The sequence below is a fragment of the Podarcis pityusensis genome, assembly GCF_964106645.2.
Source record: "Podarcis pityusensis genome assembly, chromosome: 10".
In the NCBI taxonomy this organism is placed as follows: Eukaryota; Metazoa; Chordata; class Lepidosauria; order Squamata; family Lacertidae; genus Podarcis; species Podarcis pityusensis.
In genome coordinates this window covers 9,026,200-9,038,778 of record NC_138035.1, presented here as the reverse complement: position 1 = coordinate 9,038,778, position 12,579 = coordinate 9,026,200, and the positions used below count along the sequence as shown (strand labels likewise).

At 45.9% G+C, this 12,579-nt stretch overlaps 1 protein-coding gene across 4 annotated transcripts in view; it reads right to left on the bottom strand.

Annotated features, from left to right (window-relative positions):
* Positions 1-12,579, bottom strand: part of PLXNA4 (plexin A4) — a 609,453-nt gene that overhangs the window by 78,021 nt on the left and 518,853 nt on the right. For all 4 annotated transcript variants that reach the window (XM_081022606.1, XM_081022607.1, XM_081022608.1 and 1 more), the window contains 2 exons: positions 11,217-11,417; positions 3,187-3,280 (listed from right to left, as the gene is read on the bottom strand). In XM_081022606.1, coding sequence (XP_080878732.1) covers positions 3,187-3,280; positions 11,217-11,417 — 295 coding nt within the window. The remainder of the gene's footprint in view (positions 1-3,186; positions 3,281-11,216; positions 11,418-12,579) is intronic.

Sequence of the window (12,579 nt, the reverse complement as noted above, 5' to 3'; positions counted from 1 at the left end):
TGAATGGGGGAATCGGGCATGCTGCCCTCTGCACAGCATCATTCAGAGGCAGCTCACGTGGTAGAAAAGAGCTGCTAAGTTCACAGCAGTGAGGTTAGTGCAGTGCAAATGCACCAACCGAGTAAATAAAGGTGTTTTTTCTCCATTCTCCCCAGCTCAGAAGTCCAGTCATTTCAAGTTCTGATCCCAAATGTATTTACATTTAATTAATCTTCATCTTCTGAACTCCCTGCACTGTATCCTCAGAGAAAACATTTTTTAAAATTATTTTTTAAGGAGTCAATTTGGGTTTAAAAAATTTCTGTCTGATCCTTATCCTTAGTATAGGCAGATTTAGGGGAGTGAGACCGGTTCACCTGCAGTAGGCATTGAGTTGAGAGGGTGCTGCAGGGGCCCCAGGGATGCAGGTGGCGCTGTGGTCTAAACCACTGAGCCTGTTGGGCTTGCCAAGTGGAAGGTCAGCGGTTCGAATCCACACAACGGGGTGAGCTCCCGTTGCTCTGTCCTAGCTCCTGCCAACCTAGCAGTTCGAAAGCACACCAGTGCAAGTAGATAAATAGGTACCCCTGCGGCAGGAAGGTAAATAGCATTTCCATGCGGTCTGGTTTCCATCACGGTGTCCCACTGCACCAGAAGCTGTTTAGTCACGCTGGCCACATGACCCAGAAAGCTGTCTGCAGGCGTATGGCAGCTCCCTCGGCCTGAAAGCGAGATGAGCGCCATGCCCCTTAGTCGCCTTTGACTGGACTTAACCGTCCAGGGGTCCTTTACCTTTTACCTGCAGGGTCCCACAACAATGAAGGTGAGAGGTGGAGGAGGGGGAGCCAAATATTGGTGTCGAACAGGGCACCACTGAAATTTGAAAACCCAAGGTTTGTCACTGTCCTTAGAGTTCTGGGTGGGCAAAAGTAGTTTTGAAAGCTAACTGGTTTAAAGTGACCATGTATTAAAATTAGATCCTGGGTTTCATCTGTTTCTTGCATTCTGGTGTGATAAATAGAACTGAAGACTTATTATTTTATTAGATTAATATACCATTATTCATCCTAAGAGGGACACAGGTGGCGCTGTGGGTTAAACCACAGAGCCTAGGACTTGCCGATCAGAAGGTCAGCGGTTCGAATCCCTGCGACAGGGTGAGCTCCTGTTGCTTGGTCCCTGCTCCTGCCAACCTAGCAGTTCGAAAGCACGTCAAAGTGCAAGTAGATAAATAGGTACCACTCCGGTGGGAAGGTAAACTGCGTTTCTGTGCGCTGCTCTGGTTTGCCAGAAGCGGCTTAGTCATGCTGGCCACATGACCCGGAAGCTGTACGCCGGCTCCCTTGGCCAATAAAGCGAGATGAGCGCCTCAACCCCAGAGTTGGTCACAACTGGACCTAATGGTCAAGGGTCCCTTTACCTTTACGTCATCCTAAGATCTCTGGGAAATCCACAAATGCAAGATAAAACCTTAAAATAAGTACAACAATGGCAAGCAGATGCCTATGGGAAGACCAAGTCAGGATATGAATGCAACAGATGTTGCACTCCATCAACTGGAATTCGGACACACACTGCCTCTGATCATCCTGGCCAGTAGGGTGTTAATAGCTGCAACCTCCCTGGATTTGTCTAATCACATTTTAAAACCATCCAAACTGGCCAATGCTAGTTGAGTCTAGGCTAGATTGGCATAAACCAGAATGAAACAGGACAGCTGGTAGTGAATTTCACAACGCGCACAACTCACAAAGAGTAGGAAATTTGAATTGAATTTGGAAAGAGTTGCCAAAAGCATCGGTATGGTGGTGATGGCTCCACAATAGATCTCCACTGGACCAATTTTCATTTACAGAGAAGGAGAATAAGAAGTGACATGACAGAATTGGATAAAATTGGCATGGAGAAAGTGAATAGTCCCCCCCCTTTCTTCCCCCCTCTCTCATATAATACGACAACTCTTGGACATTCAATGAAGCTGAACACTGGAAAATCGTGACACAACTCATAGTCAAACTATAGCACTCGCTCCCACAAGAGGCAACAACGGCCACCATCTTTAATTTTTATTATTATCCTTGTTTTAACAATATTATAAATAAATGACATAGAATAGCAATAAAAACTGAGAATGTGAAAGAAAGAAAAAGAAAGTTATACTACAGCACTATAAAAATTAACAATTACAATTCCATATATACCTATCTAATATATAGATACTGTTATGACCCAAACACACACACATGTATATATGTATATATTTAACTTATTATATTTAACTTATTATATTTTGTATAAACCTGGGACGCGGGTGGCGCTCTGGGTTAAACCACAGAGCCTAGGACTTGCCGATCAGAAGGTCGGCGGTTCGAATCCCCGCAACGGGGTGAGCTCCCGTTGCTCGGTCCCTGCTCCTGCCAACCTAGCAGTTCGAAAGCACGTCAAAGTGCAAGTAGATAAATAAATACCTCTCTGGTGGGAACGTAAACGGCGTTTCTGTGCGCTGCTCTGGATTGCCAGAAGTGGCTTAGTCATGCTGGCCACATGACCTGGAAACTGTACGCCAGTTCCCTCGGCCAATAAAGTGAGATGAACACTGCAACCCCAGAGTCAATCACGACAGGACCTAATGGTCAGGGGTCCCTTTACCTTTATGTTGTATAAATGGTTCCAAATTTCATTATACTCATCCAGGCAAAGCCTATGTCTATAAGCAATGCACTCATAAGTACCAAGTGTAGTCATATCTTCAACCCATTGATTAAACGGGGCTGTAAATTTATCTTCCCAGTGCAGCAATGGTAGCCTTTTGGCCATAGCGGCCACCACGTTTAATGACTTTCAAAGGGGAGAAGACAAAGTCATGGAGGATAAGCCTATCAATGGAGGCTAGCCATGATGGCTATGTTCTGTCTCCATGCTTGGAGGCAGCAATTCTTCTAAACAAAAGTCATTGGGTATCACAAGTGAGTAGATCCCTGTTTGTGGGCTTCTCCATGGGACACCAGGTTGTTGGCTACCATGATGGTCCTGCTTGCAGGTTTCCCATGGGCACCTGGTTTCCCCACTGTGAGAACGGGATCCTGGACTAGATGGGCCATTGGCCTGATCCAGCAACCAGGTTCTTCTTATGCGATTCAATCCCAGTGTTTTTCTCTCCCTATTTTTTGGACAGCTCGTATCTGTTTTATTGACTCTCATACTCACGTTGATGTGCTCTTTTCCACCGTACTTCGCCCGGATCTGAGGGTTCTGGATGAGGTCCAAGTTCGTGCCCCGCACTGTAATGGGTGTATTTCCACTGATGGAGAGATAAAAGGAAAGGAACGGGGGAGGAAAATCAGCTGAAATCTCCCAAATCATGCCTATGGATGCTTACCCAGAATAAAGTCAGAGAGTAAATGTCCACAGAGATAGAAATCCACTCCCCTTGGTTTTTGTTTGACCTGGACCTAAACATTTCACTCCACTGCTCATACCCCCATGAAAGTGGGGTGTGTGACATCATCAGTGACTTTTCGGGGAGTGGGCAAAACTGACATACTTTTGGGTGGGGTCAACTTGGACAATGGATGCAGCTCGATTGGTGTGATTTGGAAATGCGGCAAAATTGCACAAACTGCTTAGTCTGTCAACCGTCCCTTATTTGGCGGGAAACTCCCTTATCCCAGCGCCATGTCCCGCTGCTGTCCCTTATTGATGATGTCCCTTAAATTTCCCAGGTTTCAAAGGAAGCAGCTCCTCTCCCTCCCTCCCTGCCGGCCAGGGAGGAGGGAGGCTCCAACTGTGTTGCTTGGCTGCGTTGCTCACCCAATAAGGAGTCTAAGAACGACTGGGGGGTGGAGCTTGCATGCTTTGTGCTGATCAAATCGGCCACGTTGCCTGGGGATTCGCCTTTGCTCAGTGCTTCCCAGTAGAGAGGTGTCAGTGGTTTTCCTTGCTGCATCCCCTTAGCCGGGTTGCTGCGCTGTGGGAACTACCGCTTGAGGCTTTGTTTGGCTGCTGACTGAGCTTTCTGCCTTTGGCTCAGAGGTGCTCAGAAGTTGAACATACCTGTGCTGGGAAAATCTCTTCTTTTGGCTGTTGATCCCTTATTTTCAAATCTGTAAGTTGGCAGCTATGAGTTGACCTTCCCCCATGTCTGAATTGTGTTTGGGAAAGGATGCCAGCTGCAGTGGGATGTATGAAACAGCTCAAGGCCAAAGGCCTCTCGCATTTCTTATCCACCTTCTCTTTCTCCAAAAAAAGTGTGAATGAGCATTGGTGTGGAGGGAGTATAAAGCCAAGGCTGCTCTCAGCAGCATGTTGCAAGGAGAACTGAACTGAGATTCTGAGTTGGATTAAGCGAATCTCTCTGTATATTTGGATCTCTACATTTTAACCTCTTTAACTTGGGTTAAGAACTTAATTCGTTCTGGAGGTCCGTACTTAACCTGAAACTGTTCTTAACCTGAAGCACCACTTTAGCTAATGGGGCCTCCCGCTGCCACCGCGCCATAGCCACACAATTTCTGTTCTCATCCTGAAGCAAAGTTCTTAACCCAAGGTACTATTTCTGGGTTAGTGGAGTCTGTAACCTGAAGTGTCTGTAACCTGAGGTACCACTGTAGAATAGTCCATGATGGACCAGCATCTCTTAAGTTTGTGTATACAGTGGTACCTCGAGTTACAAACACTTCAGGTTACAAACTCCGCTAACCTGGAAGAGTTCCCTCGAGTTGAGAACTTTGCCTCAGGATCAGAACGGAAATCGTGTGCCGGCGGCGCAGTGGCAGCAAGAGGCCCCTTTAGGGAAAGCACACCTCTAGTTAAGAACAGTTTCAGGTTAAGAACGGACCTCCAGAACGAATTAAGTTCGTAACTAGAGGTAACACTGTATAGTGTGTTTGACTTGCCTTGAGTCTTGAGGCAATAAACACTGAACTGGGTTTGCAATGAGTTTTCCTAACCATCAACTCTGGAAAGGCTGACAGCTGGAGAGGAAAAAGACTCTGATGATCTGCTAGACTACCGTATTTTTCGCCCCATAGGGTGCACTGGCCCATAGGGAGCACCTAGTTTTTTTTGGAGGGGGGGAATAAAGGGGGAAAAAATATTTTTCCCCCAGGTGCGGGGCTGGGGCGGGGGAAGCCCGAGCTTCCCCCGACCCCAGCCCCCAGAACAGGCTGCTATCCGCAAGCCGTGGGAGAGCTGCGTGACTTTGCACAGCTCTCCCACGACTTGCGGAGAGCTGCGCGAAGCTCAAAGCCTGGGGCGTGCTGAGCTCAGCGCCCCCCAGGCTTTGGGGTGCAGGCAGCTCTCCCACAGCTTGCGGATAGCTTCCTGAAGCCTGGAGAGCGAGAGGGGTTGGTGCGCACCGACCCCTCTCGCTCTCCAGGCTTCAGCGAAAGCCTGCATTCGCCCCATAGGACACACACACATTTCCCCTTCATTTTTGGAGGGGGAAAAGTGTGTCCTATAGGGCGAAAAATACAGTACCCTGCAGGAGCTGCAAATACTGTGCTGGTGCAGCAATAAAACTGCTAGCGCATTTGCAAAGCTAAGGAGGGTCCAGTATAGTTTCAAATTGGATGGGGGGGGGACCGTGGGTTGAGATTTCTGCAAAAGAATAAAAAACAAAAGCTTTCTTCTTCTCCTTCTTCTTCAAAAAAAAGAGAGAAAAGAGAGAGAAAGAGGAAAAAAACCCACCTGCCACCTCATCTTTAAAGATAAGCCCTTGCCCCAAACAATCTTTGATCCCCTATTCTGCAAAAAAAAAAAAAATCAAAACTCTGAGAATGTTTCCTTCCCCCCTTCAGAAAAAATGCAATATACCATCTTTTTTCCAGTGACCTTTTTAAAAGCTTTCTTTGTTAAATAGCATACTTAAAGAAAACAGAGAAAATCGGCCACATGTGACTTTGCACACAAAGACAGCCGTATTCCTCAATACGGTAAGAAATAAAAACAGCCACAATCAGCCCATGCCAGTATGAAGTCTCTACCCTCTCTGCTGCCTTCCAAAAGAGAAGATTCCCTCAAGATGCAGTCCTGGTCAGGCAAACTTGCCTTTGTACTTCTGATGGAGTGTAGCATTCTTCTTCAGAGTAAAAGGACTCAATAAGCCTATGCCATATTGCATAAAGTCTGTCCGGTTCCTTCTTGCCTGTCAGGAGCCTTTGGTAAGGAATCAGCCTTTCAGCCACTGCTATAGAGCAGACACTGCAGTACCAAAAGTCCAGATCTAGGCCTTCAAAGTTTCCTCCATTTCTGTGCAACGGACAGGCAAGTTGCTTTTATCAAAAGTCGTCCCATATCCTTAGGTTGGGACGCGGGTGGCGCTGTGAGTTAAACCACAGAGCCTAGGACTTGCCGATCAGAAGGTCGGCGGTTTGAATCCCCGCCACGGGGTGAGCTCCTGTTGCTCAGTCCCTGCTCCTGCCAACCTAGCAGTTCGAAAGCACATCAAAGTGCAAGTAGATAAATAGGTACCGCTCCGGCGGGAAGGTAAACAGCGTTTCCGTGTGCTGCTCTGGTTTGCCAGAAGCGGCTTAGTCATGCTGGCCACATGACCCGGAAGCTGTACGCCCGCTCCCTTGGCCAATAAAGCGAGATGAGTGCCGCAACCCCAGAGTTGGCCACGACTGGACCTAATGGTCAGGGGTCCCTTTACCTTTATCCTTAGGTTTGAACGAATGATTTTCACCATCAAGCATGTTTAAAAGAAGGAACTGAGGTGTGAATTCCACCTGCTCATCCAAAATTCTTGACATTTTTTCTGTCCATTTCCCATTGATTCAGCACTCCCAGACTGCTAAAGGGTCTGGTGTATTTGATCTGTTGGCATGCAACTCAATATGCCTTTGAAACTGTGGTTACTCTTTCCAAAAGACTTTTAGGCAACCTGCAGGAAGAATTCCAGTTTTTATTTCTGTTTCGCAGCCTGGGATCTCTGCAGTTTGTTTTGCATGAAGTGTTGCACTCACAGTTGCACAGCATCATGGGCTCTGCCCTCTTACAACTGCCTGAGCAAACCTTGAAGGCATGCATTTTGCTCACAGTTGCACTGCACCAAGGGCCAAGCGACCACGAGATTGAAGAGGGTCAGCATAGAAAGCCTGGACTCACATGAGACTGCAGGCAACATAAATACGTATTAATGCTTGCTCACATAAGTGTAACCCGCGGGCAGATTTCCACAGCAGCAGGAAGAACATCTGGCTCTTGAGCAGAACCATTGTAGCATCAAAGTATATGAAATTACTTCTTTACCGTTCTCCCCAACTGGGAAGTCCAATAATTTCTGCTTATGATTCCAAACATATTGATGTTCAATTAATCTTAACCTTTCGAACTCTTTGCAATCATTAAAGTGACTAATTGATTTGGAGGGGGGAAAAAGGACCTGCAAAAAAATGACTTGGTGAGTGGCAGCTTTGGGTAAACTGACCAGTCATATTTTTAACTCCCACATAAAAAAACTAGAAGCATTCTTATTGGGCATTGTTGGGAGTGATATAAATAGAAGGGAATGTAAGCTGTTCTTATATGCAACAACGGCAGCAAGAATGTTATTGGCCCAAAAATGGAAGCAAGAAGAATTACCGACGAAAGAAGAATGGAGGATGAAATTAATGGACTGTGCAGAACTGGATAAGCTAACAGGAAAGATCCGAAATCGGCGGGACCAGAAATTCACAGAAGCCTGGAGTAAATTTACAGATTATTTGAAAAGTATTTGTGATGACCAGACTACGTTTGTAGGTTTGCAAGAAGTTTTGTGAGGAGTATTGGTGGAATTATTGCAAAAATGGATAAGAGGGGGAGGAGGGTTAGTTAAGACAATTAAAGGTAATAAGAATTTAAGAAACGCATAAGAAGTGGTTAAAACGGTGGATCATCAGAGGTGCTGAGGGAAGTCCCAAAAAAAGATTGTATAAATGATGAAGTTTTGTGGTATGTATTATAATTCACTGTATTTTTCGCTCTATAAGACGCACCAGACCACAAGACGCACCTAGTTTTTGGAGGAGGAAAACAAGAAAAAAAAATATTCTGAATCTCAGAAGCCAGAACAACAAGAGGGATCACTGCGCAGTGAAAGCAGCAATCCCTCCTGCTGTTCTGGCTTCTGGGATAGCTGTGCAGCCTGCATTCGCTCCATAAGGCGCACACACATTTCCCCTTACTTTTTAGGAGGGAAAAAGTGAGTCTTATAGAGCAAAAAATACGGTATATGTTAAAATTAATAAAAATTATTATTATTTATATATATATATTTAACTCCCACGGGCCTTCCATTTACTTTGGTTTCACAGCACAGCTTTAGGAAAGGGGCTGTTGCTCAGTGGTTAAAGCATCTGCTTTGCATGCCAATGGTCCCAGTTTGAATCCCCAGCATCTTCAGTGAGGGCTAGGAGAGAAAAGTGCTTGAAACCTTGGAGAACGGCTGCCAGTCAGTGTATGCAATACTGAGGTGGATGAACTCAGTATAAGGCAGCTTTCTGTGCTCCTTTCTAGCCACTGATGTAAAGAGGAGAGAGGCGAGCCCCACTCCTCATTTGTAAAATTATCTTAAAAGGAATACACGAAAGTTTAATGGCCAATTTTTCTCTCCACTGGGCCAGGCTTGGTGAAATTTGCATATGTTTCAGCTCCCTCCATGCTCAGGGGGATGTGAAGGCTGCAGGATGTCTCAGCTCCAATTGGACCAAGCACCAATCTTCATCAACAACCAGTGCAAAACCATTCCCAGGGCAATTATCTATTCCTTGCACAGGAGAGCCAGGAAAGGCTATCTTCCCTCCCACCGACCTAAAAGCTCATTTAAAGATATCCTCCATGCAAGCAGTTCCAAATCTGTTTCACAAAGAAGGGGGTGGGGAGCCAGGCTTTTGACTTATAAGGCAAAACTGAGCTGTAGAAGGGAATGTGTGCAAAGATGCAAAACTAGGCTTTTCTCCTATAAGGCTTGCTTCGTGAAAGCTTTGAATAGGAGTTGGAAATGTGACTAGAGGTCATTTAGTCCTGCCCGGCTCAGTGCAGGATCTGCAATGCAAGATACAATGACAGCAACCCTGAAGTCCATCTAGAGCAGGGGTCAGCAAACTTTTTCAGCAGGGGGCCGGTTCACTGTCCCTCAGACCTTGTGGGGGGCCGGGCTATATTTTTTGAAGGGAGGAAAAATGAAGGAATTTCTATGCCCCACAAATAACCCAGAGATGCATTTTAAATAAAAGGGCACATTCAACTCATTTAAAAACATGCTGATTCCTGGACTGTCCGTGGGTTGGATTGAGAAGGTGATTGGGCCGGATCCAGCCCTCGGGCCTTAGTTTGTGTACCCATGATCTAGAGAGTTCACCTACCTGGCCAGAGAGCCTCTTCCCAGACCACAACCCTCACTGGCCGGCTTCACCCACCAGATGTTTTCGTCTGGTGGGAAGCAGAATCATAAAATTGTAGAGTTGGAAGGAACCCCAAGGGTCATCTAGTCCAACCCCCTGCAATGCAGGACTCTCAGCTAAAGCATCCGTGACAGATGGCCACCCAACCTCTGCTCAAAAACCTCCACTGAAAATCCACAACCTCCCAAGGATGTCTTTTCCGCTATCTAACCACTCTTACTGTCAAAAAGTTTAATCAGAATCACCTTTCTTGTAACTGGAAGCTATTGGTTTGCGTCTACCCTCCAGAGCAGGAGAAAACAAGCTTGTAACCTTTTCCATGTGACCGCCCTTAAGATATTTGAAGACGGGTTTCATATCTCCTCTATACCACTATAGCAGTGTGGTGTAGTAGTTAAGAGCAGTGGACTCGTAATCTGGTGAACCGGGTTCAATTCTCTGCTCCTCCACATGCAGCTGCTGGGTGATCTTGGGCTAGTCACACTTCTCTGAAGTGTCTCAGCCCCACTCATGTCACAGAGTGTTTGTTGTGGGGGAGGAAGGGAAAGAAGATTGTTAACCACTTTGGGACTCCTTTGATGTTTAGTTGTTTAGTCGTGTCCGACTCTTCGTGACCCCTGGACCAGAGCATGCCAGGCACTCCTGTCTTCCACTGCTTCCCGCAGTTTGGTCAAACTCATGCTGGTAACTCATCTCGTCCTCTGTCGTCCCCTTCTCCTTGTGCCCTCCATCTTTCCCAACATCAGGGGCTTTTCCAGGGAGTCTTCTCTTCTCATGAGGTGGCCAAAGTATTGGAGCCTTAGCTTCAGGATCTGTCCTTCCAGTGAGCACTCAGGGCTGATTTCCTTCAGAATGGAGAGGTTTGAGCTTTTTGCAGTCCATGGGACTCTCAAGAGTCTCCTCCAGCACCAGAATTCAAAAGCATCCATTCTTCGGTGATCAGCCTTCTTTATGGTCCAGCTCTCACTTCCATACATCACTACTGGGAAAACCATAGCTTTAACTATACAGACCTTTGTTGGCAAGGTGATGTCTCTGCTTTTTAAGATGCTGTCTAGGTTTGTCATTGCTTTTCTCCCAAGAAGCAGGCATCTTTTAATTTTGTGACTGCTGTCACCATCTGCAGTGATCATGGAGCCCAAGAAAGTTGACCCCTTGAGGTAATGATAAAGCGGGATATCAAATCCACACTCTTCTTCTTAAATCCTTCTTAAATAGTGGCACCCAGAACAACTGGACACAGTGTTCCAGGTGTGGTCTGACCACGGCAGAATAGAGTGGTACTATTACTTCCCTTCATTTGGACACTATACTTCTGTTGATGCAGCCTAGAATAGCATTAACTTTTCTTTTTTGCTGCATTACACTCTTGACTGTTGTTAAGCTTGTGGTCCACCAAGAGCTCCAGATCCTTTTCACATGTCCTACTGGCAAGCCAGGTGTCCCCTATCTTATATTAGTGCATCTGGGGTTTTTTTGCCTAAGTGCGGAACCTGACATTTGTCCCTATTGAAATTCACTTTGTTAGTTATGTGCCTTTGAACTCTGATCATCTCTCTTTCTTTCCTGGTTGGAGGACAGAAAGGGGAATGTGAAAGTGTGCAGAAACTAGCCTGCTGGACAAAAAAATGAAATTCACATTTGTTGCTCCGCCCACTTTCCCCCTGGCCCCACCCACCACAGTCATGTGGCCCCTGAAATGCTGGCCGGAAGGGAATATGCCCCCCAGGCTGTAAAACTTTCCCCATCCTTGATCTCAAAGCTCCTAGGATTACTTGGGATAAATTCGACAACAGCTCTTCATATTGACCTGCCCCTCAAGTTGTGCCACCTTTCTAATGGCGCCATTACCTGACAATACTCCATTCTGGATCGATCTTCACGATGGTTGGGTCCGTCGTATATTCAAACTCCAGCTCCTTGGGTGACTTGGCCTTCTCTAGCTCCTTGTGGAGCCTGGCCTTGTCCACCTTCACAATCACGTCCACTACCATCTTCTCCGAGCTGCTGGTGTAAGCCGTGGTGTTGCAGATAATCCATTCTGCTGCTCTCCTGTCCCCGGAATGAAGAAAAGGAATCTGGTCAAGCAAAGCGATCCCACGGACGAGTCCTTTGGCTACATTTTAGCTTGTGTTTTAGTGGGAGGTATAAAGATTCTCCAGTGAATAACAGAATGTGTAACTGGCCCTAAAACAGTAGGAGCCAATGAGTTTTCCCCCTAATACTGGGCTCACCCACACTTTCTCATACACACACACACACACACACATGCACACACACTGGTACCTTGGTACTCGAGCGGGTTGACTCCCAAACAAATCGGCTCCTGAACACTGCAAACCCGGATGTACACTAAATGTTCCGGTTAGCGAATGTTTTTCGGAAGCCAAATGTCCGATTCGGCTTCCAATTGGCTGCAGGAAACTCCTGTTTCGGGAGCTGAACGGACTCCCAGAATGGATTAAGTTCGAGAACGAAGGTACCACTGTATATATATTGGAGGTTTTTAACACATTAAGCACTAAAATCCAAACACATTTTTTAAAAGATAATAAAAAGCAATATATTGAAAAAGAAGAAAGGAAAATATAAAATAGAATATTCATGTTCCATACAAAACAGACACTATAGACAGATAGACAGATATAGATAGATATATGAAAGAGAAAAAAATAATAGAGAAAAAATAACTAAAAAGTCCCTTTATCACATTTATGTATATCTATATATCATATCATTTATTTACACATAGAAAGGCTCACCCACACTTTTCAGACAGAGGTCCATGCATTTCTGGTCCGTGTCCAAGCATTTTTGTGTGTGTCCTGTCACTTTCCCCTGGAAAATCCAAGCTTTATTGCTGAACTGGAGCAAATGGCAATTCAGGTTTTCTGTGGATTGCTGTTTGCTCCAGTTCAGCAGTATAGAGTTCCATCAGAGTGGGGAACACTCAGACATGGACCTGGACAGTCCAGACCTGTGCCTAGAAATAGGTAAGTGTGAATGAGCCCATTGGGTGTGTGTTTGTTCTCTCGCTTGCAAACTGACATCACCCTGCCCAGAACAAGAAGAAGCTCCAAGCAGCCCAGTGACAATAATAATAGCAGCTGCTGGAGAGCAGGCGAGGAGGAGAGGCTGCCATTGCTGAGACCCAGTCCCCTGTGATGCATCAGCTCTGAGGGGCAGACAGAGTAATAATAATAATAATAATAAT